This window comes from Notothenia rossii (genome assembly GCF_949606895.1).
Source record: "Notothenia rossii genome assembly, chromosome: 8".
NCBI classification, from domain to species: domain Eukaryota; kingdom Metazoa; phylum Chordata; class Actinopteri; order Perciformes; family Nototheniidae; genus Notothenia; species Notothenia rossii.
The window spans coordinates 33,306,120-33,317,736 of record NC_136906.1 but is presented as its reverse complement, the minus strand read 5'-3'; the positions used below and the strand labels follow the sequence as shown (position 1 = coordinate 33,317,736).

The following is an 11,617-nucleotide window of genomic DNA, read 5'->3' as shown; positions in this document are numbered from 1 at the left end:
TGCTCAATGGTTAGAGCTGGCGGCCCATATACATACTTTGAATCCGACCTATTGTCCCTTTAAATATATCACACCCTCCAACTCGCTCTTACAAACATATAACTCTCTAATAACTAGCCCAAAACAAATATTGTAAAAAGAGTGCACACCTCCATGGACGTATTATTGACACGACAATAATACTTCTACTTCTACTTGTACGACCAACAAGTAGAACTAGCCCGAGGGCTAGTTCTACTTGTTGGTCCACTAATATTGATCTGAGTTTAGACTGTCACTACAGTGACTCCCAGTCATCTCTGGAGGAACCAGTGGTATTACAAGATGGCAAGGACCAGGGGCCTCATTTATAAAGGGATATACGCTCAAAAAATGGCGTACGTCCGCAATGTACATTTTGTCAATAATTATTTATATTACTGTAGCCTACTATTACATGTTAATAAAAAAAGTTAACTATCAAAGAAATCACATAAACTCAAGTATAAAGAAGAGACCATGTTGTAAGAAAAAGCTTAACAGATAAACTACAATTTTATTTATCATGAAAATAATAAAAGAAAAGAATCGAAAAAGAATTGGAATCGCAATTCTTGACTTGGTATCGGTATCGAAACCAAAATGTTTGTATCGTGACAACACTAGCTCATTAGCCTGCTAATTTCAGTAGATATATCTGAAAACACTATATATTTAAGCAACACTCTTCGAATGTCAAAGTGGAGAAGGTAACCTTCATTTCCGTGCTGGCCACACTACATTATGTTCTTCCTTTTTTTCCTTGTACTGTACGTCTTATTTGGATATGTTTTAAAGCAGAAAACTGAACTTTAGAGTATACTACAAACGTGAAATGCACCTTCAGAGGGAAGAATAAAGTTCTGTTGACCAAGTCGAAATCTGAAAACAGGATGTAAGCACGCGACTTAGATGTCCTTTAGACAAGTTTAAAGGGTGAGCTGTTAGCAGCCAGCATCTGTAGTTCCACTGACTTGAATTCAAGCTCTTTTTAGTAGAAATGTGTATTAGGCCAAGAGAAATTATAATGTTAACAGTTTTAAAATATAATCTTTTTAAATGTATCAGGACATAATAAACTCAAAAAAAGGGAATATTATAGTATCAGCAACAAAATACTTAAAGTGTCAAAGGACACATTAAGAAGAATAGCCTCTTTATATAGTTATAGTCATTCTTGTTTTTTTTGTTATTAACGAATATATTAACAGTACTTGACACAAAAGGTTTGATCAATTACAATGCATCATATTCTATGAGATTTGAATGAACATTTACAATGTGATGAGTACTAAAGCTCTTCAACTTATCTGATGAAATATGTAATATTTATTGTTCGTATATTTGTACGGTACTTATATTGAGGGAAATAGATAACTTTACACCACTGACTGCAGTCCATATTATTAATATTATTATTCATATTAACCATATTTATTTGACTGATAATTTTCATGATTACTACAATTCCTAAAGCCCAAGATACTGCTTTTCAATTAGCATGTATTTACAAATATCACACCATGATAAAGCCCAGAATCAGATCAAAATTCAAGGAGTATAAAATGCAAAAAGGTATGCTAACGGTCATCATATTCTAGGATGAATGTCTCCTCACATTGGTGACAGAGGGTTTATGTTTCAGCCTGCCTGAAATTCACTTCACCATTACACAGCCCCGCTGCACAGCACAGGATATGACAGTGACCCACAGCTGTACGGCCTTGGTGCTGAAAACAACACAATCAGCAGCCACTTCTCTGCTTGGGTTCTGAAAATACTGGACAGACAGAGCTTACAACTGAGAGAGCAGAAACACTTTGTCCATAAACACTCTGCAGTATGTTGTTCAGCTCACGTCCAATTTAAAAACACGTTTCATCCGTCTGTCTGCCTGCCTTCATTTCTTTCCCTGGATGAAATGGTGCAGAGAACATGGCACAGTACCAGGAGGGAGAGAGAGGGAGAGAGAGAGAGAGAGAGAGAGGGAGGGAGGGATGAACATACTGTACCAGAGTGAGAGAGAGATGTACATACTGTTCCAGAGAGAGGCTGAAGTATGAGCAGAGAGAGAGGAGTGAGTGAGAGCACGAGTGTTGGCGAGCAGCGAGGGATGGCCCGCCTCCCTCGCTGCTCGCAGGTGATGCCGCCACACGATTGGTCGCACCCCCTTGCTTTCCCCGCCCACTGTCCCCTCCTCCTCCTCCTCCTCGCTGCCATGAGAGGAGAGGAAGACAAACCATGGCGTGCTACTCCTCCTCCTCTCAGTGTGAAGGCCACACGCACACACACACTTTTTGAATGCATTTAAAGCAGAGCAAAGAAGAAGAAAAAGGAAGACCGCTGCAGCTCTTAAGAGTTAAAAAAATTAATAAATAGAACAGTAGACAACAAGTAAAGAAGCGAAATATGAGAACTGCAAAGAAGAGTCAGATTAAAAGGCAGGGAAGACTATAAACACTGTTAAAAAATGTTTTAAATGTCAACAGGAATTTCCTGTAAGTGAAAAAACGCTGTTGCTAAAGACTAAAACACATGGTGCACATAGAATGATGTGAGAGTATGTTACTGTGAGTGTGTGTGTGTGTGTGTGTGTGTGTGTGTGTGTGTGTGTGTGTGTGTGTGTGTGTGTGTGTGTGTGTGTGTGTGTGTGTGTGTGTGTGTGTGTGTGTGTGTGTGTGTGTGTGTGTGTGTGAGCATTTTTATAGCAGGGCAAATATTAGTAGGATACAATCATGACAAGTAAACATATAAAGCCCAACAATGGTGTTATGTTCATATTCTTTAGCAGGGATCACACATCAGAGTCTCAGCAAGAAGCCAGAGGACTCTGGCCTTCCTGCTGCAAAGAACACAGGAGCCCCGCCCCCATCTCCATCACAATGCATACAACTGAGTAATGAACACAGTAGCAGTGCATTAGTAACATGCTCGATGTCAGAACATTTATCTTATGCACTATTGAAGAACTGCCAGTGATGTTAAACCAAGGCTGCAGGTGAGACGTCAACAGATAGGAAGTAGTTCTGCTCACCAGGGGTGTTGGTGACCCTTCTGAGAAGGCACACAATCCCTCTGCGCCAACTAAACTTTGGTGATGCAGAAATAAAGCTACAGACTTTTTAAATGTCTTGCTTAGAAGAAACTTGTTCTACATTTAAACTCATATCAACTGCTGGAGGAATACTGTTTTCAGGGAGAACACTAAAAGACCAGAAGCGTTGTTCATGAATGTGCCAGTATCCTTCAGACAGGAAATGATGGAGGGAGGACAGAGGGAATGAGTCACAGAACCAGGCGGTGTCGCTTCAGTTTGTGAAGAACTTTGATGGATGGTTCGGGAGGTGGAGGGGTGTGTCGGGAACGAGACTGAAATGAGAGGAAAGGCCTGGGATTCACAGAAACTGCTTTTGATTGACTTCAAATAAAAGTCTGAGCCTACTGAAAATGATGACTGCAACACATAAAAAAAACAGAAAAACAGATAAAGGTGCTTCACAGTTTGGTGATTATGCCTTATCAAACTATGGGGGAGGAAACCCTTTTTGAGAAGGCATGGAAATCTGTGATGGGAAGATTGGTATGAGTGAGAATATGTTGGTGGAGTGTGGGTGTTTGTATTGAATCCGTCTCTTGAAAATAAGCAATATTGACACAAGAGTCCAGAAAAAGGGAAGGAGACACTGATGAAAATTAATATTCTCATTATTTTCAAAAGTCACAATGAAATGAACTTTGTTTCAATTATGCCATTCTTTTCTAATGTCGCTGTGTATTCTTTGCACACTACACAATTCTGTAAATGCAAAACTTCTTACTCTGCTTCACAAAAACGTTCAAATAATAATAACAATGTAAAAGTGCAATAAAAAGTGTTAAAAAGTGCATTAGTGTATTTAAAATACATAAGAGTATGTCATGCTTTTTCCTATAAATGATTGTCTCACAGTGCTGTTGTGTTAAGTCAGTTAAAGACCCAGAGGAGGGGGGACTTCCACACACATTGTTTGTTTATTGTGGATTTGTAATCCCAGATATACTGTATGGCATGTAAAGCCATTATGAAAGGCCATATGACAACATTGCACAGATTTACCTTAATATCTTAATCGATTTTTTTTTTAAATGGTAAACTAGAAAACTGGACAATAGGACATTTCTGCCATACTGATGACATTAGGTCCAACTTTGGGGGAGGGTGTAGCTAATCTGCCATATTCATAGAGCAAATATGCCAATGTTTGTAGACCAGGTTGCAAACTAAAGATACAAACTGTATTACATATAAAAGAACAAAAATAATGCTATGAAATCCTGCTGCACACACACTGACAAACACACAGAGGGGCATCACAAGAGTTTGTTTCAGACCAGCAGTTATGGTTCATTATTGTAAGCTAAATCTGACTAGAAGGGATTCCACTAAAGACCTGCAAATACATTACATTTGAATGTGTTGCATCTAAAGTGGAACAATGTAATAATTTGTGCACACTGTAACTTAGAATTATGAAAAAAATCAATGAAATACTAGGTATTTTGTCTTCCGTTCACACGAGACCGCTCGGGAGCGCTGGAGACGCTGTAGAACATATGCCGGGCCTGTAAGTGGCGCTGTACTTTTGCCACAAAATACACCAAAAGCAGCGAAGAAGACCCCCGAGCATGGTTGCCATGGTTGCCCTTCTGTTTATGCCCCGCGGTGGATTTAGCAACATGTAGTTCATGTAGTTCTCCATGTCCACTTGTTGCTGATGGTTGTGGTAGAGGAGCTGAAGATTTGCACTAACATCTGTAGCATGGTCATTAGCAGTAGCTACTGACCATGCTACAGCAGTGAGCAGCAGAGGTGGGGAGAGGTGGGGCTATGCAGCGCCGTATAGACTGATTCTATCTATATGGCGCTGGGGCTATGGCTTCATCATTATCAGGAAATGATGGTAAAGGGCAGGGGTCGGCATCCGGATCCGGATCCGGACCCAGACGCCGACCTATACGGACCCGGATACGGACCTATAATCAATACATTAATAGGGGATTTCAATTTTGACGGGACGATTCTATTTTAACCCCCGCCGACAGGGGGCGAAAGAGACAAGTGAGCGATACAGGGAGAGAAACACAGAAGAAGAGACGAGAGCGCGGCAGAGAGAAGCAGAGAGGAAAGTGAACAGGCGTGTTAGCGGCAGACAGGGAGAGACAAATAATTACACATGGCGCTCTCCAAGAAGAGGAAAGTGGACAGTGAGAACAGAGCTTTTAACCCTGAGTGGACGGACCCATTCATGTTCATCCTGCCCACTAGGAGCACAGAACCAGTGTGTCTCATTTGTTCAGAGACCGTGGTGTTCATTAAAAGTGCCAAAACGCCACTATGAGACAAAACACAAAGTGTTTGACCAAACATTCCCTCTCAAGTCAGAACTGAGGTCATAAAAAATAAGCAGTCCAATATGATCAGTTCACCAGGATCAAAAATAAATATTGTTCCAGGGCAGGCTAACCGAGGCTAACCAATGAGCACCTGACTGTGTATGAGAATGGCCCTTACACAATTTCAGCCCAGATTTAAACTCCTGGCAGGACAAGCTCCAGCTCAATTCTTGCACTGAACAAAACAAAGTGAGAGAGGGACTACAATATAAGAGGGAAAGAAAGAGAAACTTTAAAACGGTTCAATTGTTATGTGTAAAGACTGATATTGTTTTACAATCGTCTGAAACTGTTAAGTCATGATGTGAAACGGTTAAAAAGAAAAAGGGAAACTCAAGCTGCTGCTACACTTTATTTTATTTATCTAAAATTAAGCACTTTTAAGATGCACATATTTTCAAAAGCTATTTTATTTATTTTCTCTATTTTATTTTTAAATGCAGCCCGAGAGGAACATTACACATATCCACAGTATTTACTGTATATCTGTATAGTTCAATGTTAATTGACAATAAATATTGTTGTTTTTGAATTGTACTTTCTTTATTTGATTGACAGCCAGTTATTGATTACATGCAGACGTTGATAAAGCTACAGACTACTTCAATATATATCACACTAATTCATAAAGCAAGTTAGACATTTTCTCTAACTGGACCTCGTTGAATTTTTGTTGAATACCCCTGGTATAGGGCGTACACAAACACACCTCCACTGACATTCTATTTCAGAATGAAACTGCACAATAGTAACTTAGCCTATAGGCCTATGCAGATATCATGATGCGGTGTCTTTTTGACAAATACGTAGTTATTCACACGTAAGCACACATACCACATATTTGCAGCGCCCTTTAATTAATGTGCCACTGCTGTAGTGCACTAATTGTCGTATTTTAAAGATTTACTGAATTATTTTGTAAATGCGAGTTAAATCACACATCTAGTTTGTGTACATATAACCAGTACAGTGTCGGTGTAACACATGAGGGCGGGCAGAGCTGCAGCAGGCCGGCCGGGTGAGCTCAGCCCGGGGACAGTCAGCTTCAGAATCCCCTGCGCCATTTTGCTGCCTGACGTGGAGTATACTCCTCTGTGCCTGAACGTACCACGTATTGCGGAACCACTGAGGGCCCCAGCTCGCCCACAGTGGCCCCTTATCCAAAAACACGCTCATAGTGGTGGCTCTTCAAGGCTATCACAGGTGCGCTACAGCCCTCTCGTCTCCAAACGTGGCGGGGGTCCTGCTCCTGCACTTTGACAAGTCACTCCGCGCCCCCGCAGGAAAAAGGCTTTCTGCGGACTCTTCTGCGCCACAGCCATGTTGCAACATTTATTCTTCATGGTCTGACTGTGTGGTGCAAGGCAGGCACACCAACACAGGCCAACATCTAATATTTTGCCACATTTACGCACAGATACACTAATGCTGGTTGTGTTCAAATGTTCATAAAGCCACATTAAGCGACTAGCATGACATCTACGTCCACTGCCCTTTCTGATCACACACGCACACGCATGGCCATATGGCGGAACATGGAGAAGTGCTGCTGCTCACCTCGTATCTGTGCCAAAGGTTACAACAGTGAATGATGGGCTGGAGGCGAATTCCATAATACTGTTTAAAGCAGGTCAAGTCTGGATCTCAGCACCGAGCAGCTGATCCACAATGCACACAGTTTACCATTAATAAGCCACAGGTTCGTCTGCCCATTCAAATACTTTGGAGCCATAAATACAAAACTGAATCAGATGTTTTTTATATGCAAAATATAAAACCTCTGTCTTATTTTAAATGCACAGCTGGCATTAAAATACATACAAAATAATACAAATTAAAATGATAATATTTCACGATATAACAATGTGAACACGTTAAAACTCAACATTCACAGCTTATTCATGGTCAATTTAAACAACGTGTGTTAAGAAAATTGGGAAACCGTTTAATAATATTAATTTTTGACATTAACATTTTGGAAAACGTAAAAACGCCAATTTCACAGTGAATTTTACGTGAATCCGCCACAACGAATCATATTCGTTGTTTTAAATAATGACAGATTAAATGTATCGTGTAGGCCTATGTATTTTTGTCGAGATACAGCTCACGATAAAATGATGTGTCCACAATGAATGGGGGACGGGTGGGGGGTCTGCAGCCTGCTGACGCTTATTATAACTTTATGAAAACAATATATAGCGACATGCATTTAATCAACCAAAACCGGCATTTCCAAATATAGACAAAAGAGCTCCTCAATCTGCCGGCTAATAACGGAAGCTGTCACACACACACACAGCACCAAAAACTCAGGCTTCTACGTCAAACACACACCACGAACACACACCCTCCAGAGGAGAAGTACTCCGATATTGTACTACTCCAACTTCAGTAAAAGTAGAAATACGAAAGTGTAGGAGAACTCTGTAAAATCACTTATTATGCAGATTTGTCCATTTCAGGATAATATAGATGATACGTTTTATAATTATTGATCATCAAAGCTGGTAAAGGTGCATAGTTTGAATGACTTTGTATAGGCTACTGCAGGGTAGCTTGTGGATTCACTCCAGGTGTAACTAGAGTCTTATTTAAGAGTTGATCATATTGTTTATAACTAATTTATAGGCCTACCTTGAAAATTATTAAAGCTAGGCTACTAAATAAATGTAGTGGAGTAAAATCACAATATTTACATTTGAATGGGGTAGAAGTGCAAAGTAACATAACATGGAAAATACTCAAGTAAAGTACAAGTACCACAAACTTGTAAGCTACCTAAGTAAAGTTTGATTAAATGTACTTAGTTAGGCTACTTTACATCATGGTCACTCAGCATAGACACACAGCCCTGAACAAACAGCATGAACACACACCAAGAACCAGAAGTGTCATGGCGGCGGGTCAAAGTAGCACCAAATGAAAATTCACCAGAGTACACATTCTGAAAGAAGGACACATGAAGTTGGAGGGGGGGGTACCTTAGCTTCTTGGGGACGGAGTGCTCCACCTCAAGACGTTTCCCCTGGATCTCCACTTTACCTGAAAGATACAGAAGTGTGCAGTTAGAAACACACCACGGCTAGCTACATGCTAACTAACTAACTGTCCACTGTGGGGGCTTTGACGTACCAGGGTCAGAGCTGAAGGTAAAGCAGCTCAACAGCTGGCTTTGTTAAATGATACAAAGTAAAAAAAAGAAAGACAAGAAGCTGAGAGGAAGGTGAGGGCTCCAGAGGGCCCGAGCCTGTCACCTGAGTCCGATAATGAGCTCCTGAGAGCCCGACACATGCACCGTGACAACCGTTGAGCAGGAACTCGCTCTCTATGGGATTAAAAGTGATTTCGGAATATTAAAGGCAAAGTAAAAGAGGAAAGAGAAGAAGAAGAAGAAGAAGAAGAAGAAGAAGAAGAAGAAGAAGAAGAAGAAGAAGAAGAAGAAGAAGCTGACATGACGACTTTCCCCTTCATGTTACACAGTGGCGGCTGGTGGAAAATATTTTTGGTGGGGCTATGGAAATGGTGACGACAACCATACTAGGGTATTTAAAATCAGGAGACTAAATACGAACTTTGTGTGTGTGTGTGTGTGTGTGTGTGTGTGTGTGTGTGTGTGTGTGTGTGTGTGTGTGTGTGTGTGTGTGTGTGTGTGTGTGTGTGTGTGTGTGTGTGTGTGTATGTGTGTGTGTGTGTGTGTGTGTGTGTGTGTGTGTCATACTTGCCAACCCTCCCGACACCCGCATTTCTCCCGATTTCTGACAAAATCAGATTTACTCACGACTGTTTCCACTCTGACTTTAATACAGGTACACCATTGTTTGGTTTCCATGGTAGCGCGTCTCTTTAGCAGCGCGCGCAACTCAAAGTCTGAGAGGGTGAGGAAGATGAAAACTGAACAAGAATCGACAACTCGACCCTCTGATCACTCCTTTCCTGTAAAATACAGGTCCAGCCCACACATATGCTCCATGGTGCCACAGGCCTTGCCCTTACAACTACAATAACCATGCAAATGTTAATCTACAGCTCCGGCGATCCACTAGCACCGGAGTCTACAACTGCAGACGCAGCCATCCCCTACTGTAGCGTCACCTTGGATACGAGTCTAAACAGACACACAGGCCAGGGCGCTGAAAGGGCGCCCTTTGAGCATCAGATCTGGCGACGCTGATTGGCTGAAATTATGTTTCGGCGGCATAGTTTACAGATAGCAACAGTCAGCTTGTTGGTTGCAGCTGCTCTGGCTGAGGGCTCTTTTCTACCGCCCGGACGAGAGAGGGTAATGATACACGCTGCGGCCAGGCAGGAAACATGTGACTTATCAGTAACTTTAGACTTCGTAAAACAATTTTAAACAAGATTTTATTGTAGATTATACATTTTACTGATACCAACTATATAATATTTACCTTGTTCTTTAAAAATAAAAAAAATAAAAATTTGGAAATATATTTTTTAATGAATTTTTTATTTTTAATGACAATCAAACATGTGGGAAGAGGGGGGGCGGAGCCCCTAGCGCCCCTATGGACCGGCATTGTTGTAACATTGTTACATTGTAGGAAATCCTGAAAAATGCAAAGCACGGACACTGAATCCAGCTTTCACCATCACTGTATCCCGCACTGATCATTTAAATATATTTCTACAAGGATAGGCAATAATAGGCCTATAGATAAACATCTTTAGACATATATTCTATCTTTGTCACAGGGGAGACCCGGCTTAAAGGGGGAGGGAGCAGCGAGGCTCTCAACAGCCTGTTTCGGTCAAATAGCCTATGTCCAGATAGTAAGCACACATGCACACCGAGATACAAACCAACGCAAACACACACACACACACACGCACACACACAATTGTAATAATGTGAGTTAAATGCTGGCCTCGGGCTCAGGCCGCACTGTGGAGCTGTAGGTGGGTGACACCAGTGTGTCCCTCCCCCTGCAAAAGTTGAATGGCTCCCCTGGGTGGATAGCTCTCCACACGCCATTAAACCAGCATCAATGAAATCATTTTGTGGATGTATTTTTATCCAGTATGCGTGAACCCCGGGCCGCTATACGGTGCACCGAGCGGCTCCACCACTCCCTCTACAATGAATGAATGAATGAATGAAAGTAAAGCTGTGGCTCGGAGGCGGACAGCAGGCCACCTGGACTCACCAGAAAACGTCTCGATCGCTTTCATCGCCCACTGGTCGTCCGGACAGTCCACAAACGCGTAGCCGGTCTTCATGAGGAACTGTCCGGAGTACGGGATCTTGTGCTCGTCGAAGGTTTTCCCCAAGTCCTCGGCAGTCACGCTGTCGCTTAGATTCCCAATGTACAGCTTGTGCATGGTGGCAATTGTTGTTCCAAGTCCCAAAAACGATTATTAAAAAAATACAGCCCGGAGTAACTGAAATTAAAAGCCGGCTAAAAAAGTTCCTGATTCCGCTAATAACGCAACAAGATGTTGCCACACTGACTGAGAGTAGAAATCACAAAAATATGTAAAAGAAAAATAAGATCTAAAAAAGTAGCAAACGAAACGCGTGTTAATACTAACTATATAAAGATCCGTTAAAAGTGTAAAAACTGGTAAATCCAGGAGAATTGGAGGTGCAGGCGGCCGGGTGAAGCAGCCTAAAGCCTGTCTGTCTGTCTGTCTGTCTGTCTGTCTGTCTGTCGGTCTGTCTGTCTGTCTGTCTGTCTGTCTGTCTGTCTCTCGCACTGTGAGCACTGGCTGTACTGGTGGATGCTGATGGGTCTGTGCTGGAAGAGTGAGGAAAACTATGGCGGGATCCGCTGTGGAAAATGCGTTCCTCCCCCCTCTCTCTCTCTCTCTCTCTCTCTCTCGCTCTCTCTCTCTCAGTATCCCCCTTCAGCCTGCTGCCGGTGGAGGGAGACGCCGCCCCTCACTGATTCACGTTTTTTTTGTTGCGAAGGGGAAACCACGTGGTGTGTTTAGAGTAGGTTATACAGGGGAGGAAAGGGGGGGCATCCCCTGCTCATAGGGTATTCACCAGATCAGTGCGCGTGTACATATCCGCGCGCACACAACAAGCCGAGACCCCTAATTCGCTGCACCGGGGCTTTACGCAGCACGCGGACACACATGCGCTTTGTGCGCTCGATCTGCTCGTGCGGTAAAGAGTGCTGTGGCCTACAGCGAGGAAGAT

The 11,617-nt window shown here is 42.3% G+C and overlaps 1 protein-coding gene across 1 annotated transcript in view; it reads right to left on the bottom strand.

The window, feature by feature from the left end:
* The window catches only part of LOC307016173 (insulin-like growth factor 2 mRNA-binding protein 1), a 61,332-nt gene extending 50,138 nt beyond the window's left edge, over positions 1-11,194 (bottom strand). Inside the window, exons 1-2 of the mRNA XM_079645209.1 lie at positions 10,620-11,194; positions 8,436-8,496 (exon numbers count right to left, since the gene is read on the bottom strand). Coding sequence (XP_079501335.1) covers positions 8,436-8,496; positions 10,620-10,794 — 236 coding nt within the window. The 5' untranslated portion in view covers positions 10,795-11,194. The remainder of the gene's footprint in view (positions 1-8,435; positions 8,497-10,619) is intronic.
* Positions 11,195-11,617: the final 423 nt, after the last annotated feature.